Genomic DNA, 21,991 nt, shown 5'->3' with positions numbered 1-21,991 from the left:
GGTAGCGGAATAAATAGCAGATATAAGAACATTGCTGGAACAGTAATTATCTCCTTGAATGTATTAGCTCAGATCCGTTACTGACTGTACAATGCTAATTGCACACATATCTAACGTTGCCTTAATCTCCCACTATTTCTTTGATCTTAATTTATTTTTAATGACTTATCCCCTTAGTGTTATCAGAAAGCTTTGAAGCCTTCCGAGGTCATTAGGATTATATTGATCTCTTACTTTTCCGATAGTTATATTTAATTTATAACAACTATGTTAAAAGGGTCATTGGAAATTATCATTTTATCTGATTTATAGACCCATTCAAATTACAATCTCTTGACAATCAGATATTCATATTTTTAGAGTCAGTTAGACAAAGCCTTTGCTGTTGATGATATTTGCAGTTTGGAAATGTAAAATGTTTCCCCATACCACTTAGCATCAGACTGTCATCATGTACAGTTGCTTAAAAACTTTGCAAAGTGCTTGGTACCATGGAGCAAATGAGAGAAAAACGCTGTATCTGTCACCAGATTTCACAATACATACATACAATTTGAATCTCTTACACCGGATGTGGCAGGTGTACTTACTTTGAAAACCCAGTCTGACAGGTAAATTGCGGCTTGTACTGAGCAGTATAATATTGCAGCAACAGGAAAGAGGGGCTCTGAGAAGCTGTCAATCAGGTTAGATGAGGTTGAGTTTAAACTTTCAAAAACTTTGTATAGCCATCTGTTCATTTTCCAAGTAAGTTTAACAGTCTCAACAGGTCTAGGAAATCTACATAATAATATATTCAGTTTGTACTGTTCAATCTGGTGACAGAACTAAGTATACTTTGGTTTCTAGACACTTACTGTATTCACATATCGCGTTTTTGCCACATTTTCAAACACTTTTTCCGTGTGTTTTTAGAGGGAAAAACGCAAAAGATTTCTGAAATCTCATGCACATTTTGCTTATTTTTTCCTTGCAGATTTGAAGCAGTTTCACATCAGCAGCATGTCAATGTCAAGTCTCTCAGCATTTTTGAAGCATTTTTCCCTCTTTCTGATGAACCAGAAAAAATACTTTAAAATAAAACAGAGACCAAAAGAGACACGTTTTGATGCAGGAATGTCTGTAGCAAATACTTGGATTTCACACCCCACAGTATCTATATACACATGTAGCTCTTGGAAATACAAGTCCAACCATACTTTTAGCTAGTCAGTCCGCTGCTCTGTTACCGATAAATTGGCATTTAAATAGATATGCAACTGAGACTTAAGTGACACGAGGAAATACTTCCCAAGCCTCTGTCACTCCAGCTCTACTCCCTGCTGAGTGCTGCCTTCTCCTGCAGTGATTAGATAAATAAACGTTAAAGTCCCATAGAGGAACTAAGTAAAAAAAAGTTTTATATATTTTTTTAGAAATATAAAAAATAAATAAATAACTAAATTAATCAAAAATTGTTACGCCAATACACATTTATGTAAAAACAAAAATAATAATAAAAAAAAAATACACATTTTTGGTACAGATGCGCCTGGAACAACCTGATATATAAAACTGTAACGCTATGTAAACAACATTTTTATGGTATAAAATGTAATTTTCATTTTCACATCCCAATATTAGAAAATTCTGTGAAGTACCTATGAGTTCAAGATGATCTCCAAACACGTACAATTATTCCTTGAGAGGTTTTCTTTATGTTCTTATTTTCAATAAAAATAATTCTCACTGAGAGGAAGCAGATTTGTTGACAATGTAATATTATATTCCATTACTTACATATTTAAAGGGAACCTGTCACGTCCTAGCTGCCCTCTACACTGCCCCCATAGCGTTGATAGTGATGCAGTGTGCATCACTAACAAGCTTTTTTCATGAAAATAGGTGCAGCTATAATGATTTTATAACGTTTAATATACTTAGATCCTACCTGCGTTTTCAGTCATAGGGGCGTGCTTGTCATATTCAGTCATGGGAGGGCGCAGCATTCACTCACTGCTGGCGTCGCCCATGTATTTGAATCCTGCTCCCGGCAAGCGCTGATATTGTGGGGCGCAGGTGCACTTGTATATGTCTGGCCGCCTGCGCAGTGAGGCTGTGTGATTATCAGCTTCACTGCGCATGCGGGGGGAACATAGCGCGTCATAGCGCCTGCGCAGTAAAGCTGGTAATCACACAGCCTCACTGCACATGCACGGGGTATGGAGTGTCATAGCGCATGCGCAGTGCAGCTGCGAACTACACAGCTTCATTGCGCATGCGCTATGATGCTTTATGTTCCCCGCGCATGCGCAGTGAAGCTGGTAATCACACAGCCTCACTGCGCAGGCGGCCGGACATATACAAGTGCGCCTGCGCCCCACAATATCAGCGCTTGCCGGGAGCAGGATTCAAATACATGGGCGACGCCAGCAGTGAGTGAATGCTGCGCCCTCCCATGACTGAATATGACAAGCACGCCCCTATGACTGAAAACGCAGGTAGGATCTAAGTATATTAAACGTTATAAAACCATTATAGCTGCACCTATTTTCATGAAAAAAGCTTGTTAGTGATGCACATTGCATCACTAACAATGCTATGGGGGCAGTGTAGAGGGCAGCTAGGACGTGACAGGTTCCCTTTAAGCAGTAATGTATTTTAAAGTAGAAGGTTCCTTTATGCCAACACAATGAAGTACGATTTCTTATTACAATAATCAGATATAATATTATATAAAATATTTAAAATAATTTAGTTTTTCACATTTTTTCTTCTTCTTTTTTCAGCTCCAGAAATTCTCAGAGGTTGTGCCTATGGACCTGAAGTGGACATGTGGTCAGTGGGTATCATCACCTATATACTGTAAGTACTTATTACTAAAATGGTCCCTTAAAGGGGTTCTCCGGTGAAAACAAGTTTTCAGCTTTGCAAGCGATAGGTGACTTTTTGATTAGTGGGGGTCCAACCACTGTGCCCCTCACTGATCAGCAGAACGCTGCACTTTTATCCCTGTTAGAATGAAGCGACAGTGCGGATGCTTGACTGCCACTTACTTCATTCCCTATGGTGCTGCCGAGTTCTGCAGTTAGCTCTTTCTGGCAGCCCCATAGAGAATGAATGAAGCAATGGTCGGAAATCTGCACTGCACCTCCATTCTAACAAGTATAAAAGTTTCCCGCTCTGCCGACCGGTGTAGGCTCCAATGGTTGGACCTCCACCGATCAATAAGTTATTACTTATCCTATTTTTTTTCACGGACAACCCATTTAATGTCCACAGGTACAAATGTTGTAAAATAGAATCTATTGGCAATTTCAGAAAAATATAAAACATCCCAAAACTATCTAAAAAAAATAGAGGTGGAGGAGATTACTAATACCTTTCAAATTATGTGTAGGAAATACAATAGAGATCAAACTGACAAAATCAAGTCTACTGGTTAACACAAATATGGCTTATAGAATAGACTCAGAATATTGTAGACATTTACAGTGGGGAAAATAATTATTTGATAAACTGCCGATTTTGCAAGTTTTTCCACCTACAAAGAATGGAGAGGTCTGTAATTTTCATAGCTTCATAGTAGCTTCATAGTAGGTGCTGGTCAGTGGAGTGAGCCTGAGGCAGGAGTAATGAAACTAGCCAGATAAGTAACTACAGGGACAGAACCAACTGCAGAATCAGGTGACAGATTCAGAAGCAAAGGTGGGATCAGAAACCAAGAGATCAGTAGAAAAGTAAGTCACACAGACCTGGATCAAAGTCAGGAGGGATTAGAAAGCAAGACAAAGTCAAGGTCCCAAACCTGGTCAGGAATATTAATAGAATACCAAAAGCACACCAACAGTATAGGAAACCAGATACAACAACTGTCAATTCCCAACAAGCTGCTGGGAGCTTACATCAGGTGTGGTACTGCCGTATAGGTCACAGCGGAAAGTTGATTACACTTGCTGTGTTGCTGGACAGGAAATTGTCTCTTCAGAGAGGAATAGGACCAGAACTCTAGTGCCACCTACAGGAAGTAGCAATCCTAGAAGTCAATAGTGGCCCTTTAACCTGCTTTATCACATGACTTAGGATATAAGCCAGAACCAGAAACTCAATTAGCAGACACTGTGTTTCGGGGTACTGCCCCTCATCAGTGCAAAGTGTGAGTTCTGGTTTGGCTGGATGAGAGGCGTCAGACCGCTATCTGAGGGGTAACATTTCTCCTTGCGGAGCACATACACCCATTCTCTTATCTTTGTGGCACTGGAAGTCCCAGTAACACCTGTATTACAAGATGGACATCGTCTGCACCTTTCAGTAATATCACCAATGTCATCTCTTCCATCACTAGCGCTTCCCGAAGTGTGAATATGACAACATAGACAGATGTCTCTGGTCCAGTCCACATAGGGATATAATAAATGCAACATATTAATACATTGTAAATTTTTTAGTCCCATGTGAACTTGCACTTAGAGTGTGCTGCATGACTAGAATTTGCTATTTAGGTTGCTAGGAAAGCTGGGTATCTAATACATTTTTAGCTGCAAATCGCTGCAATATTGGTTGTTGCCAATCCCTCTTGTATAACTTTATTATATATAATAAACATATAAATATATTTTTATATAAACATATACATTTATAATATTTTTTCTTAGAATTGTACAAAAGAGGATGATTTACTAATTTATATTTTCTGGTGACTTTAAGATTTCAGTGGATGGGGGGGAAGCGGGGCATTTATATTATAGACCATAGCCCAACACTGACAGCCACGACTCATCACTGAATAGCCCAGCTCTCTTCCCCGAGCCGTAATGTGGAGTGTCCATAATAGAGTGTTAATATTATAAATATGCATGTGGGTATTAGACTGGCACTATATCAGAGAGAGACGAGAAGGGAAGATTGAAGTGTATTAGAAATGACAAGTGAAGATAAGGGATAATTTACATGACCAGCTTCATGCTTCACTCGTGATCTCTTTTTAAATAGAAGCACTCAGGTTATAGGGGAAGCTGCTCTCCAATGATAATTCTGCCAGGCCAGAAGAGAACAGACAGAGACAAAGTTATCATCTCTTTATTTCCAGAGGTGCACTTTTCACAGATTCCTTATGACTTTGCATGTGTCACATACCACCTCTCATGCTCGTTCTTCACACATTGCACACATGTGTCTCTCTGACACTGAGACTGCTCAGGATATTCACTGGCTGTGCATGAAAAGCAGAATAATGCTCAGCTTTCTACCACTTGTCAGACCAGCCCATACCCATATACATTTACACCGGGATGGGCACTGACAGCTTGGGGCCCCTGTGCAAGAAATGTGTCTGGGTCCCCCTTCCTGTCCAGCATGCCGCTTATGATGAGGGCAATCTGGCGACGCGACGCCTGGAGCCTCGGGCTCCGAGCAACAGGCCAGATCACCCTCATAATTACCGAGCAGGGGCGTACATCGAAATCAAAGGGCCACATAGCAAAAGTTCTATTTGGGCCCCATAAATCTCTAAAAAAAAATATATATATTTTTTTAATGAGATGGAGATAGAGCTGTATAGCTCCGTTAGGATTTTGTTTTTGTTCCAGCGCCGTCATACTTGCAGTCAACTGACAACTGGAGTGTCAGTGACTATACACTGCAAGACGTGGCTGACTCTCTAGTTGACACATGACAGCAAATATGCACAGCACATCCTCGTGGTTACATGATAACTGCTGGAACCGGCAGAGCCCAACCATGTATATAGTATATTACATTATATGTCTGATCTCTATACCGTCTGGTATCTGGTAGATTTCTACAAATAAAAGTATGGAATATTGTAGTAGACTGCACTATTCCATACAATGGTATGCTGTAAAACATTGACATTTTTTTTCATAGTGGATGTTGAAACCACTGTATGGTATCCATAGGAGGCAACTGTTCAACATATACATCATGGTGAATATTCTGAAAAGAGGCCATATCCCGATATGGGACCCCAGCAATCGTGACAACAGGACTTTGCGGCTCAGCCATAAATGGTTTGGGGGGGGGGGTGCATTATTGACTTCTACTCTATTCATTGTCTATGGAACTGATGTAAATAGCCGACAGCTTTATAAATAATGAATAGAGCAGAGGCCAAGCAGGTATAACTCTGCTCCATTCAGGACGAGACTGCAGAGCCCTGTCCTCAGAATCTGTGGGGGGCTCAGCGGTGGGATCGCCAGTGATCAGCAAGTTATCCACGATTCTATACATATACATACATAAACACATACAGTACAGACCAAAAGTTTGGACACACCTTCTCATTTAAAGATTTTTCTGTATTTTCTTGACTATGAAAATTGTACATTCACACTGAAGGCATCAAAACTATGAATTAACACATGTGGAATTATATACTTAACAAAAAAGTGTGAAACAACTGAAAATATGTCTTATATTCTAGGTTCTTCAAAGTAGCCACCTTTTGCTTTGATGACTGCTTTGCACACTCTTGGCATTCTCTTGATGAGCTTCAAGAGGTAGTCACCGGAAATGGTCTTCCAACAATCTTGAAGGAGTTCCCAGAGATGCTTAGCACTTGTTGGCCCTTTTGCCTTCACTCTGCGGTCCAGCTCACTGCAAACCATTTCCATTGGGTTCAGGTCTGGTGACTGTGGAGGCTAGGTCATCTGGCGTAGCACTCCATCACTCTCCTTCTTGGTCAAATAGCCATTACACAGCCTGGAAGTGTGTTTGGGGTCATTGTCCTGTTGAAAAATAAATGATGATCCAACTAAACACAAACCGGATGGAATAGCATGCCGCTGCAAGATGCTGTGGTAGCCATGCTGGTTCAGTATGCCTTCAATTTTGAATTAATCCCCAACAGTGTCACCAGCAAAGCACCCCCACACCATCACACCTCCTCTTCCATGCTTCACGGTGGGAACCAGGCATGTAGAGTCCATCCGTTCACCTTTTCTGCGTCGCACAAAGACACGGTGGTTGGAACCAAAGATCTCAAATTTGGACTCATCAGACCAAAGCACAGATTTCCACTGGTCTAATGTCCATTCCTTGTGTTCTTTAGCCCAAACAAGTCTCTTATGCTTGTTGCCTGTCCTTAGCTGTGGTTTCCTAGCAGTTATTTTACCATGAAGGCCTGCTGCACAAAGTCTCCTTTTAACAGTTGTTGAAGAGATGTATCTGCTGCTAGAACTCTGTGTGGCATTGACCTGGTCTCTAATCTGAGCTGCTGTTAACCTGCGATTTCTGAGGCTGGTGACTCGGATAAACTTATCCTCAGAAGCAGAGGTGACTCTTGGTCTTCCTTTCCTGGGGCAGTCCTCATGTGAGCCAGTTTCTTTGTAGTGCTTGATGGTTTTTGCAACTGCACTTGGGGACACTTTCAAAGTTTTCCCAATTTTTTGGACTGACTGACCTTCATTTCTTAAAGTAATGATGGCCACTCGTTTTTCTTTAGTTAGAATTTGTATTATGGCAAGAAAAAAGCAGCTAACAGTCTGTTCAGTCGGACTATCAGCTGTGTATCCACCAGACTTCTGCACAACACAGCTGATGGTCCCAGCCCCATTTATAAGGCAAGAAATCCCACTTATTAAACCTGACAGAGCATACCTGTGAAGTGAAAACCATTTCCGGTGACTACCTCTTGAAGCTCATCAAGAGAATGCCAAGAGTGTGCAAAGCAGTCATCAAAGCAAAAGGTGGCTACTTTGAAGAACCTAGAATATAAGACATATTTTCAGTTGTTTCACACTTTTTTGTTAAGTATATAATTCCACTTTTGTTAATTCATAGTTTTGATGCCTTCAGTGTGAATGTACAATTTTCAAAGTCATGAAAATACAGAAAAATCTTTAAATGAGAAGGTGTGTCCAAACTTTTGGTCTGTACTGTATATACATACATATATGTACACATACATGCACCTGTACATACATATATTCGCATATACTCATACACACACATATATATATACACACAGATATATATACACACACACACATATATATAAACATACATATACACACACACACTACCGTTCAAAAGTGTGGGGTCATTTAGAAATTTCATTATTTTTTAAAGAAAAGCACATTTTTTTTCAATGAAGCTAACATTAAATGAATCAGAAATACACTCTATACATTGTTAATGTGGCAAATGACTATTCTAGCTGCGAATGTCTTGTTTTTATTGCAATATCTACATAGGTGTATAGAGGCCCATTTCCAACAACCACCACTCCAGTGTTTTAATGGTACATTGTGTTTGCTAACTGTGTAAGAAGGCTAATGGATGTTTAGAAAACCCTAGAAAACCCTTGCACAAGTATGTTAGCCCAGCTGAAAACGGTTTGGCTGATTTGAGAAGCTATGAAATTGACCTTCCTTTGAGCTAGTTGAGAATCTGGAGCATTACATTTGTTTGTTTTATGAAACTCTCAAAATGGCCAGAAAAAGAGAACTTTCATGTGAAACTCGACAGTCTATTCTTGTTCCTAGAAATTAAGGCTATTTCATGCGAGAAATTGCCAAGAAACTGAAGATTTCCTACAACGGTGTGTACTACTCCCTTCAGATGAGAGCACAAACAGGCTCTAACCAGAGTAGAAAGAGAAGTGGGAGGCCCCGCTGCACAACTGAGCAACAAGACAAGTACATTAGAGTCTCTAGTTTGAGAAATCGACGCCTCACAGCTCCTCAACTGGCAGCTTCATAAAATAGTACACGCAAAACGCCACTGTCAACGTCTACAGTGAAGAGGCGACTCCGGGATGCTGGCCTTCAGGGCAAAGTGACAAAGAAAAAGCCATATCTGAGACGGCCAATGAAAGGAACAGATTAATATGGGCAAAAGAACAAAGACATTGGACAGAGGAAGATTGGAAAAAAGTTTTATGGACAGATGAATCAAAGTTTGAGGTTTTTGGATCACACAGAAGAACATTTGTGAGACGCAGAACAACTGAAAAGATGTTGGAAGAGTGCCTGACGCCATCTGTCAAGCATGGTGGAGGTAATGTGATGGTCTGGGTTGCTTTGGTGCTGGTAAAGTGGGAGATTTGTACAAGGTAAATGGGATTTTGAATAAGGAAGGCTATCTCTCCATTTTGCAATGCCATGCCATACCCTGAGGACAGCGCTTGATTGGAGCCAATTTCATCCTACAACAGGACAATGACCCAAAGCACACCTCCAAATTATGCATGAACTATTTAGGGAAGAAGCAGGCAGCTGGTATTCTATCTGTAATGGAGTGGCCAGCGCAGTCACCAGATCTCAACCCCATTGAGTTGTTGTGGGAGCAGCTTGACCGTATGGTGCGCAAAAAGTGCCCATCAAGACAATCCAACTAGTGGGAGGGGCTTCAGGAAGCATGGGGTGAAATTTCTCAAGATTACCTCAGCAAATTAACAGCTAGAATGCCAAAGGTCTGCAATGCTGGAATTGCTGCAAAGGGAGCATTCTTTGACGAAAGCAAAGTTTGAAGGAGAAAATTATTCTTTCTAATAAAAATCATTATTTCTAACCTTGTCAATGTCTGGACTATATTTTCTAATCATTTTGCAACTCATTTGATAAATAAAAGTATGAGTTTTCATGGAAAACACAAAATTGTCTGTGTGAGCCCAAACTTTTGAACGGTAGTGTATATCTACATACGTTTACATATACATACAAACACACATATTTACACCCATACACACACACACATATATAGACACACACCCATATACATACATATACACAGACACATATATACACACATTTACATATACATATATACACACACACACATATATACACCCATACCCACACACATATATATACCCACACACATACACTCATATACTAATCTTTTATGATATCAGGATCTTCTGGAGAGGGCTGCAGCTTCCTGCTCCTGTGCTGTGAACTCTCCTCCTCCCCCACCCTCTGCACTGAGGAGATGCTGCTGGGAAGGGATCAGTGCTGGAGGCAGCAGACTCACTGTAAGTCCTTCTGCTCTTCCTCCACTATTGTCCCTGTACTGTGCAGCCGCCGGGCTCCCTGTATTGAATGCGCGCCGTGCAGGAGGACTGACCCAGCAACCAATGAGCGCTCTCACCAGTCTGATGAGGAAGCGTTCATTGGCCAGCATTGTCTCCTGCATGACACGTCCCCTTTTTCAATGCCTGCACTCTTCCCTGGGCATCAGGAATGATTACAGTTGGGAGTGGACCGGTCAAGCAGCATCGGGCTCCTTGACTGAGGGGCCCCATAGCGTCTGCATGGTCTACTGCTATGAGCAGTACGCCCCTGCCTGCAAGGGCCCCCCTCAGCCTCTGGGCCCTGATGCAGCTGCATCGGCGGTGTGTCCGCCCCTGCATTTACATATATTTATTACCATTAGACGGATACATTAACAGATTGTCCTCTCATGTTCCTCCTTAGCAAAATCACCATTTAGCATAGAAATGGATGGCACACTGGCTCAGTGGTTAGCACTGTTGATTTGCAGAGCTGAGATCCTGGGTTCAAATCCCACTAAAGACATCTGCATGAAGTCTCTATGTTCTCTCTGTATATATTATACTTTGCCTATGTAGCGTCATTAATTCCACAGCACTTTGCAGATATCAGCATCACTGTCCCCATTGGGGCTCACAATCTAGATTCCTTATCAGTATGTCTTTGGAGCGAAAACCGGAGAACCCGGAGGAAACCCACGCAAACACGGGGAGAACATACAAACTCCTTGTAGATGTTGTCCTTGGTGGGATTTGAACCCAAGAACCCACCAAAGCAATAGTGCTAACCACTAAGCCACCACATTCCAAAGATGGGGAATTTAGATTGTGGTCCCCAATGGGGACAGTGATGATGATTCTGTGTAATTAATGACACTATATGAGTGAGTAAAATAAATAAAACCAAATGCCCTATTTCATTTCACATATGCATCCCTTCAATTGCATACAGTATGTACAAGTGTGAGGCTTGTACATACGGTTGTCCAATCGTCTGGTCCATTGAGCGAGGCCGCACCCTGTCTAGTGACACGGCCAGCGAGTGTGCATGGCCAACTAGAGGCTGCACCCACTGACCGGAAGTATGTATAACGCATACATACCCTCCGGTCCCGGCTCAGAAATCAGCGACACCCTGCAGCACACAGTGCGAGCGCTGGGGGGATTCATAAGTCTGCAGTCACATAGATTGACTGCAGACTTATCAATTTGGACCGGACAACCCCTTTAACATTGGAAAAAAAAAACACCACAAAGGTACGCTGTACTGATCTCCGCTCACTTCAAGGACTCATGGCTCTGGCTAATACTCTTCAAATGTTTTGTAAATCCCCATGTTAAAAGTCTCTGAAGATATATTTGCACAGTTCCATCTGTCCATCAGACAAACCCTGAACAAATCCCAGGGAACATCCAAATTTTATAGAAACCTTTAGGATGTTAATATAAACACAGAGATTAAGAAAAGCTCATTCAAACAATTCAGATGTCCATAACCCACTAGTGGTAGTCATTCCTGCAATCCTTATTATTGGTTAAATATGAAGTAAACCTGAATAAATATGATTTTTTTTTAGAATAGATATCAAACACACATTAGCAAGACACTTGATAAAGTCTGATTACGTTTAGAAGTTATTATTCAGTCCCAACTAATAATTATGTAAAGGGACTGCAATAAAAAGATATACTGCATTGTGCCAGTGTAAGACACCTCTGGTGCTTGCTTGTCCTTTTGACACCAAGATTCCAAGCTGAGGATGCCAGACACTGAACTGAGGACCGGACTGAATGCTGGACCAGGGCAGCACAAATAAAATTGCTCATCTTTATTAGGCACTGATTAATGTGAAGAACTAAGCTCAACAGTATCTTTTATTGGTTTAATATACAAAATTCAATGCAGCTCAATGATAAAAAAAAAAGTCATGGCAGTAAAAGGGTTATTCTCAAGATGTCTCTTCATCAGCTCACAACTCTGAAGTCTATTTCTCTTCCTGGTTCTAGCAAATATCTGAGCTATAGTATTAGGAGAACTATAAAGTAGTGTTGAGCCACCCCCGTAGTGTTCGGGTTCGGTTCGTTTAACACCAGGATGTTCGTGGAACTGTTCGTGGAACACCTTAGTACACTGTCGAACACTGTCGAACACCGTTAAAACCAATGGCAGGCAAATAAATACACATAGAAAACACCTTCAAAGGTGTCCAAAAGCTCACAAACTGCTCAGAAGACACTTAAAAAAGCCGACCGGCAATCCTATGGATGCGCCATTTCTGGGGCGGCTGATGGCTGGTGTTTCTAGCCTGGGAGGGGGCCAATATTCATGGCACCCTTCCTGGGCTATTAATATCAGCCCCCAGCTGTCTGCCTAGCCTCTGCTAGCTATTAAAATAGGGGTGACCCCACGTCATTTTTTTTGGGGGGGGGGTCCCCATTTTAGTAGCTAGTAAAGGCTAGGTATTCAGCTGGGGGCTGATATTAGTAGCCTGGGAAGCTCCATGGGTATTACCCCCTTCCCAGGCTTCAAACATCTGCCCCAGCTGTCTGCTTAACCTCCGCTAGAGACTAAAATTACAGGGAACCCTACACCAATTTTTTTTTTAATAAATCCTTTATTTTAACACTAAATGACAAGTACAGTAATCAACACTATCACTGTACTTATTATATATGTGACTGACATGTTTCTATCTATCTAATCTATGTGTGATGCTCTATTCTTTCTATTCTAAATTGTCGGGTACCGATGCTGAATTGCCGGCCGGCTTTTTTAAAGAGACGGTGCATGAAAACACTATTATTTTTTTTAATAAATCCTTTAACACTATATGACAAGTACAGTAACCAACACTGTCACTGTACTTCTTATATATGTGACTGACATGTTTCTATCTATCTAATCGATGTGTGATGCTCTATTCTTTCTGTTCTAAATTGTCGGGTAACGGTGTATGCCGCTGCTGAATTGCCGGCTTTTCATGTTTCACTGTGAGCACTGTTCCCATCGATTTGGGCAATCACTGTAATGCCACAACTACCATGGCTGTGGCATTACAGTGAGTGGCAGACAATCCCTGCATGATGTGAAAAAATCCAGTTCCGCTTTTGGTGCACGAACAGTTATCGAACATAACCTCGAACAGCCAAATTTTTTGCAAATCGTTCGCGTTCGTCGAACGACTCGAACACCAACCAAAACACCTTGAATATGAGATTGGTGAACAGTTCGAGTCTACTATAAAGCTCAGCACAAGGTCTGCTATAACACATTCAGCTATCAGTGGTTTGTTCTGGAGTCTACACTGTTATCACTAGATTTACATATCGGGATAACAGGGCATTTGAGCAAGAGTTGAGTTCAAGTTCTTGAACCCTTGGGACAGTGAGGCTTGATGTTGGGGGTGGAGGAAACTGGGTGGAGAAAGGAGGGGATTGTGATTATACAATAGTGATAAGAGCCCTGTCAAGAGCTGAGAGGCAGGGGGAAGTGAGTAGCTAACTGCTGTATAGAAATCAATGGGTGGCGAGAGGTGGCTGGTATGTTAGGAGTTAACTCCTCTCCTGGAATGTAACTACTGTGAACTGTTGGCCAGGATCAGGGCAGGTGCTAGTGGCCAATCTCTATGGAAACCAGCTGTAAACTGCATACGATAAAATCTCTTATTACAGGAAAATGACAGCAGATAGCAAAAGCAAGTCACTTGAGAACACCCCTTAAAACAGACTACTGATTTTACAAGATACATAAATAATAATTAATATTGATGTCTGATGTCAAAATTTGTTCATTTTCTTTAATATTTTATGATGTTTCACCAAGATAATCACAGAATATTATGCCACATTATAAGGGCACACTAATCACATTATAAATGCCATGTCCGAGAATAATACAATATATACTGTATGGAATTTTACATAATTACATAAGTTGAAGAAAAACCTAGGTCCATCTAGTTCAACCTTTCTCCACTAATTATACATTTGTCACTAAATCTTCTATAACCCACAATGTTATATGTACTGAGGAAATCATCTAGCCCTTTTTAAAAGCTGTTATAGTGTCTGCCATCATTACCTCTTGTGGTCGGGTATTCCACAATCTGACTGCTCTGACTGTAGAGAACACTTTCCTGTTTAGGTGCCAGAATCGCCTTTCTTCCACCCGTAATGAGTGCCCCCTGGTCCTTAGTATGGTCTGTGGAAGTAATGTCATGTGCCAGTACTTTGCACTGACAACACATATTTTTATACATATAAATGAGATCTTCCCTGAGAATTCTTTTTTCTAAGCTAAACAAGCCCACCTTTTCCAACCTCCCATCATATGGGAGGCCTTCCATCCCTTGTAATAATCTAGTTACCCGTGATCCATGTAATGGATGAAGAATAGACATCAACTGAACAGCGTAGAAATGAAGGTGGGTTTGTATGTCTGTCGCACACTTTCGCCTCCTTTCTAACTTCTGACACATTTAGGCTAGTCTAAGAGTAAAAGGAGTTTTTGGGGAAGCCAGCCATGCTGCCAGATATGCCTAATGGTTGCAAGTTATTTGGAAAGGGTTGATGTGTAGAACAAAATATTGGCGTGTACACAAGTACCAGATAATCTACAGCACAGGAATGATAAATGATCTCAGCTATAAAATACCCAGTCTCACGGATGTCTCCTCTTACAGACTCTGCGGCTTTGAGCCATTTTACGATGAACGCGGAGACCAGTACATGTTCAAGAGAATCCTCAACTGTGATTATGACTTTGTCTCCCCCTGGTGGGATGATGTATCACTGAATGCCAAGGACTTGGTGAGTAAAACATGTACCACTTTTTTTTTCACTAAAGGGACCATAATCATGAGTGCTCTTAGATATAATTATATGTTATGACATTTTTAAAATGCCATAAGCGGGCCAGCTATGGAGGCGTCAAATATATGCCAAAATCACCACACCTTCTCAATTCTGCAACACATTGGACAAAGGCATTAAATGTTGGGTAAGTTTGCCGCAAAACATAAAAATACACTGATGGGAGTCACTAAAAAAGGCACTAAAAACACAAATGTGTTCCCTTTAACCCCTTCCTGTCATGGCTAATTTTCATTTTTTACACTATTGTTTTTCCTCTTCAACGATCCACAACTTTTTTATTTTTCATTGACAAAGCCATTTTTTTTACCATTTAATGTAGTGAAAACTGGGGAAAAAATTCCAGATGATGTGAAGTCGTGAAAAATACGCATTTCCGCATTTGTTTTCTTCGTTTTTTTTAGTTTTGTTTTTACATCATTCACTGTGTGGTAGAAATAACCTAATGACTTGGCAGCATGATCCTTTAGATTAGTACGATTACAGCAATATCAAACTTGTATACTGTTTTTTTTTACTATTTTAGTGGTTTTAAAACATTCTGAGTTTTTTTTAAAAATCTCTATTATCCTGCTTTTGGCATTTTTTGCCATAAAAAAAATAAATTATAGTGTCTCCCTGATTTTTCAGACACAAATATATCTGTTGAAAATAGTCTGGTGTAGGCCCGAGAAATACAAGTGTGGTTTTGCAGTTCCACGGGTCAAATCTCTGTATTATCCTTCTTTTGGCATTTTTTGCCGTAAAGAAAAACAGTAGTGTCTCCTGATTGTTCAGACACAAATATATCTGTTGAAAATAGTCTTGTGTAGGCCCGAGAAATGCAGGTGTGGTTTTGCAGTTCCGCGGGTCAAATCTCTGTATTATCCTGCTTTTTTGCATTTTTTGCTGTAAAGAAAAACAGTAGTGTTTCCTGATTGTTCAGACACAAATATATCTGTTGAAAATAGTCTGGTTTAGGCCTGAGAAATACAAGTGTGGTTTTGCAGTTCCACGGGTCAAATCTCTGTATTAGCCTGCTTTTTTGCATTTTTTGCCGTAAAGAAAAACAGTAGTGTCTCCTGATTGTTCAGACACAAATATATCTGTTGAAAATAGTCTGGTGTAGGCCCGAGAAATACAAGTGTGGTTTTGCAGTTCCATGGGTCAAACCTCTGTATTATCCACTTTTGGGCAGTTTGTATCTAAAAAAAAAACAGTTTGAGTGTGTCACTCACTGTTCAGCCGCAAATATATATATTGAAAAAAGTCTGGTATACACACCAGTAAATTATAACTGTGGTTTTGCCGTTCCACGGTAAAAAATCTCTATTATCCAGCTTTTGTTATTTTTTCCGTAAAGAAAAACAGTAATAGTTTCTCCCTGATTGTTCAGATTGTTTAAAAGAGCCGGGTGTAGGCCAGAGAAATAGAACTGTGGTTTTCCTCTTCCACGGTTCTAATCTACTTTTTATTACCCTTTTTCCATTGATAGTGCGAGTGTAAGCTATTTTACTTAATTTACAATGGGCAAGGCGCGTGGCAAGGGACGTGGAACTGGACGTTCTGGTGATGGTGCGTGCAGAGGACGGGGCCGTGGCCAAGGTGAAAATGTGCCACAATCAACAGCCACATCTTCTCGCTCCCACTTCTTGACCGAATTACTAGGGAAGCACAGAACAACACCAGTATTGCGAACTGATCAGTGTGAACAGGTTATTAATTGGATAGCAGATAATACTTCCAGTTACCTGGGCACCACCACCTCCGGTCTGTCTTCCACACGGTCAACTCTTAGTAGCCGTGAGTCTCGACCGCATACTCCTCTTCACCCTGATGCTCCTTCCTCCCACCATGCCGAGTGTCGTCAGACAGCAACTGATCCCACACTTAGACACTCTGAAGAGCTGTTCACTGGTCCATTTCCATATTTGTGCCCCTCGCCTGCTCCACTTGAAGTGGTGGAAGAGGAGATCCCATGTAGCGATGCCCAAATATTTGAACAGCCACGGCCACAGGAAGTCGACGCTGGCAATTTGTCACAAGAGGTGGACGATGACGAGACACAATTGCCAGGAAGTGAGGAGGAGGATCGTGGTGCACAAGTGGAAGAGGAGGAGGTGGTGGATGATCTAGTAACTGACCCAATGTGGCAGGAGGACATGCAGAGCGAGGCCAGCAGCACACAGGGTGAGGGAGGCAGAGTACCCCAACAGGCAGGAAGAAGCAGTGTGGTGGCCGCACACAGAAACAGTTCCCCGTAACACCAACACGAGGGACGTTGCCAGTACAACCTGTAGGTCTTCCAGAGTCTGGAATTTTTTTAAAGACTCTGCTGATAACCCCAAAAAGGCCATTTATACCACCTGCCATGCCAGCATCAGCAGGGGTGACAAAACTGCCAGCCTGACCACCACCAGCATGATCAGGCACATGGCAGCAAAGCACCCGACTTTGTGGGGCGAACCCCAGGGTCCACAACCATTGTCAGCGGGTATCACCACTGCTTCTTCCGCTGTTGTGCATGCAATAGAACCCCCTGTTGTGTGTGCAAGGCAATCCCCTGTCCATACTGCATGCAAAGATGCCCCCTCCTCTCAGTCTACACTTGTTCTGGCAGTTTGTCAAGAAACAGCATCAACGTCCACGTCCACGTCCCACCGCAGCGTTCAATTATCCATATCCCAGACCTTTGAACGAAAGCGGAAATTCGCAGCTAACGCCCCACAGGCGACAGTCCTAAATTCGCACATTTCACGACTGCTTGCGTTGGAAATGCTGCCTTTTAGGCTGGTGGAGACGGAATCCTTCTGCAACCTTATGGCGGTGGCCGTCCCTCGGTACTCGGTACCCAGCCGACACTATTTTGCCCGGTGTGCCATCCCCGCACTACACAAGCACGTGTCACAAAACATCTGCCGTGCCCTCAACAACGCAGTTACTGGGAGAGTCCACCTGACAACGGACACGTGGACAAGTGCTTGTGGCCATGGACGGTACATCTCGCTGACGGCACACTGGGTAAACATAGTGGAAGCCTTGACCCAGTCGGACCTTGGGACGGAACACATCCTCCCCACACCGAGGATTGTGGGCCCTATGTCAGTCAGAGTTGCCCCCACAGTGTACAGCTCCTGCGCATCATCCTCCTCCTCCTCCTCCTCATGTTCAGCCTCCATCTCAGATATCACCACATCAGTTACAAGCTGGAAGCACTGCAGTACAGCCTCCGCCAAGCGGCAACAGGCTGTGCTGAAACTCATAAGCTTAGGTGAGAAACCTCACACTGCTTCTGAGTTGTGGACAGCTATGAAAGAGCAGGCAGATCTGTGGCTGAGACCGCTGAACCTACATCCAGGCTTGGTCGTGTGTGACAATGGCGGTAACCTGGTGGCGGCTCTGAGGCGAGGCGAGATCACACACGTACCATGCCTGGCTCATGTGCTTAACCTTGTGGTTCAGCGGTTTCTTAAATCGTACCCCGAGTTGCCAGATCTGCTCGTCAAAGTACGCTGCCTGTCAGCTCATTTTCGCAAGTCGGCTACAGCTTCCGCCGCCCTTGCTGTGTTGCAGCAGCGTTTGCAGCTTCCGTCACACTGACTGGTGTGTGATGTCCCCACACATTGGAACTCTACCCTCCACATGTTGCAAAGGATTTGTGAGCAGAAGAGAGCAGTTGTGGAGTGCCAGCTGCAACAAGGCCGTCGACATTCAGGTCAGACTCCACACATAAGACCTCAGGAGTGGACCTGGATGTCTGACATATGTACCATCTTGACAAACTTTGAGGAGTCCACCAAGATGGTGAGTGGCGATGACGCCATCATTAGCATCAGCATTCCACTTGTCTGTCTTTTGCAACGCTCTCTGCAGAGAATTAAAGAGGAGGCATTGCAGCCAGAGTATAATGAGATGGATCAAAAAGCCGTAGCGGTCGATTTATTTCACACAGCCCAGCCTCATCTCATCCCAACGTGCATTGAGGGACAATGAGGGAGAGGAGGAGGAGGAGGAAGAACAGGAGCTTGTATCATGCGCTGTAGACGGTAGTACCTGTACAACTGTCATACCGTCGGTTCAGCGTGGGTGGCCTGAGGACAGGGGGGAGGAGGAGGAGAGCATGGTCAGTCGTCATCTTGGTGAGGACACGGAAGTCTTGCCCGTTACCAGTCTGGCACGCATGGCTGACTTTATGTTACGCTGCCTTAACCGTGACCCTCGCGTTGTCAAAATGTTGTGTGACAGTCATTACTGGTTGGTGACACTTTTAGACCCCTGCTACAAGGAGAACTTTCACTCTCTTATTCCTGAGGTGGAGAGGTCTACAAAAATGGGGCAGTACCAGAAGGCCCTTGCTGCAGAACTGTTAAAAAAAATTCCCATCTGAACACCCTAGCGGCAGAGGTCACAGTTCCTTGTTGCCCAACCAAGGCGTACATGCGAGAGAGACGCAACTCCAATCCAGCAGAGGCAGGGGAACACTGTCAACGTTCTGGGACAGTTTTCTCAGACCCTCCCTTCGGACAGACCCTGAGGCGCGGGGTACTCTCACAAGGAGTGGAAAGTTTCAAAAGATGGTGAGGGAGTACCTTGCCGACCGTACCAGCGTCCTCCGTGATTCCTCTGTGCCTTTTAATTTATTGGGTATCCAAGCTGGACACATGGAATGAACTCGCTCTGTACGCCTTGGAGGTCCTGGCCTGCCCTGCCGCTAGCGTGTTATCGGAGCGTGTTTTTAGTGCCGCTGGGGGAATTATAACTGATAAGCGCACTCGCCTGTCAACTGACAATGCTGACAAGCTGACCCTTATCAAAATGAACAAGGGCTGGATTGGGCCAGGCTTCTCACCACCACCAAATGACAGCAGAGTAATATAAAGTCAAATCCACTGTGTTATTTCAGGAGGTGTATTCACATGCACCGCTTCACACCCACACATGGGTATACGCTTCCTCATTTCGGCTGTTTTATGTTCTTCTCCTTATCCTCAGCCTCCACCACCACTATACCACCAGGGTGACCGTGGTCCGTGTTGTCATTATTGAAAGTTCCTCCGTCCTTATTTTTGTCAGCTTTTGCTTGAAAGGCATAAGCAAAGACTGTGGGAGACCCACTCCCCAATAATGGGAATAATATTTTTAAGATGCTGTACTGTATGGCTCTTGTAAGGGGCATTAAAACCGTCTTGTTAAGCTACTGGAACCTCCACGTCTCTTTCGAGGGGCATTCAAACTGTCTTGTTAAGCTACTGCGACCTCCACCACTTTTCCACTTTGGAAGTGCATTGAGCTGTAGGGTGCATTGCTGGAAAAGGGGAAAAAAAAAAACTCTTTAAATCTCTTAGTTTGCGAGTGTGAATGAGCTGAGTGTGACCGGAGCGTAAGTGCAAACGAAAGTAAGTGTGTGACTTGTTTTTCAGTGAAGAGGTATTTGGGAATCCTGCAGAAAATACCTGTGTGAATTGCGGTGAGTTGCTGCATTGTGACCTGCTGAGTGCTTTTCTACCTGTTTAGTTTTATTGGGCTTTTTAAAACCTATTTTCTCACTACAGTTTTACAGTTTCTTAGTTTACTACCTGTGTATTTAAGGGTTAACTACATTGCACTAAAATCCTGAGGTGTAGCTATACTCACAAGGGGTTAATTAAGGGGGAGGGGTCATAATTAAGGGTTTATAAGGGGCAGCTGGTTGGGCATCCAGTCCTTTGGAAGTGCATTGAGCTGTAGGGTGCATTGCTGGAAAAGGGTAAAAAAAAAAAAACTCTTTAAATCTCTTAGTTTGCGAGTGTGAACGAGCTGAGTGTGACCGGAGCGTAAGTGCAAACGAAAGTAAGTGTGTGACTTGTTTTTCAGTGACTTTGGATTCAGGGAGTTTGGAAGGGAGGACTTTGGACTGAATTGCTGTCTGTATTTTATTAATTCTTTACTTTTCTTTTTATTTAACATTCTGTCTATTGCAATCCCCATTAGGAAATGAGCTCCATTATTGACAATGCTATCCAGTGTACATCTTGCCACATGTATGCATTCCTTGAACAGCCGGTCGGGGTTGCTTACTGCTGCGCGAGATGTGTGCACGTTGTGCGTTTGGAAGCCCAGGTACTGGATCTAAATGAGCAGCTGGCAACACTGAGATCCATTGACAATATGGAAAGGAGTCTGCTGCTCACTGAGCAGCAGCTCACTGGGGTAGATGTGGGGGAGGGTGGTAGTCGGGAGCTGCAGGACAGTGAGGCCGCTAGTTGGGTGACAGTTAGAAGGGGGGTAGAGGGAAGAGTGCCAGGGAGGCTAGTCCTGATCTGGCACACCCCAATAAGTTTGCAAAGTTGGCAGATGAGGGGAGTGACGGTACAGGGGTAGCACTGCTGCAGCAAGGCATGTCCCCTGAAAGCCGGAGGAGTATCAGCTCCAGTAAAGAGGGAAATAGGAAAGCAGGGCAGGCCAGGCAGGTGCTGGTAGTGGGGGACTCAATTATTAGTGGAACAGATAGGGCAATCTGTCACAAAGACAGGGATCGTCGGACAGTGTGCTGCCTACCTGGTGCTCGAGTCCGGCACATCGCTGATCGGGTTGACAGATTACTGGGAGGGGCTGGTGAGGACCCAGCGGTCATGGTGCACATTGGCACAAATGACAAAGTTAGAGGTAGGTGGAAGGTCCTTAAAGATGATTTCAGGGAATTAGGCTGCAAGCTGAAAGCAAGGACCTCCAAGGTGGTATTCTCTGAAATACTACCGGTACCACGTGCCACGCCAGAGAGGCAACGGGAGATTAGGGAGATAAATAAGTGGCTCAAGAACTGGTGTAGGAAGGAGGAATTTGGGTTCCTGGAGAACTGGGCCGACTTCTCAGTTGGCTACAGACTCTACGCTAGGGATCGGCTGCACCTCAATGGGGAGTGTGCAGATGTGCTGGGGGAGAAAATGGCTAGAAGGTTGGAGGAGTGTTTAAACTAGGGATTGGGGGGGGAGGGTATTCATTTTATAGGTGGGGAAGATAGTGCAGATAGTGACCTGGGCACAAATAAAGAAATTGGGGGTGGGATTAGAACAGTCAATAAAGTAAGAAGGAATAGAGGTACAGAGAGATACATAAAATGCATGTACACTAATGCCAGAAGCCTCACCAACAAAATGGAGGAATTAGAAT

The 21,991-nt window shown here is 43.2% G+C and overlaps 1 protein-coding gene across 2 annotated transcripts in view; it reads left to right on the top strand.

Moving 5' to 3' along the window:
* CAMK4 (calcium/calmodulin dependent protein kinase IV) overlaps nucleotides 1-21,991 on the top strand; it is a 350,792-nt gene that overhangs the window by 315,012 nt on the left and 13,789 nt on the right. For both annotated transcript variants that reach the window (XM_073655014.1, XM_073655013.1), the window contains 2 exons: nucleotides 2,769-2,844; nucleotides 14,674-14,800. In XM_073655014.1, the coding sequence (XP_073511115.1) occupies nucleotides 2,769-2,844; nucleotides 14,674-14,800 (203 nt within the window). The remainder of the gene's footprint in view (nucleotides 1-2,768; nucleotides 2,845-14,673; nucleotides 14,801-21,991) is intronic.

The sequence above is a fragment of the Phyllobates terribilis genome, unplaced genomic scaffold (assembly GCF_046119375.1).
Source record: "Phyllobates terribilis strain yellow unplaced genomic scaffold, ASM4611937v1 Scaffold_1__5_contigs__length_1240528914, whole genome shotgun sequence".
Classification (NCBI taxonomy): Eukaryota; Metazoa; Chordata; class Amphibia; order Anura; family Dendrobatidae; genus Phyllobates; species Phyllobates terribilis.
Note: the sequence above shows the minus strand (reverse complement) of the source record. Positions and strands in the feature narration are given on the sequence as shown.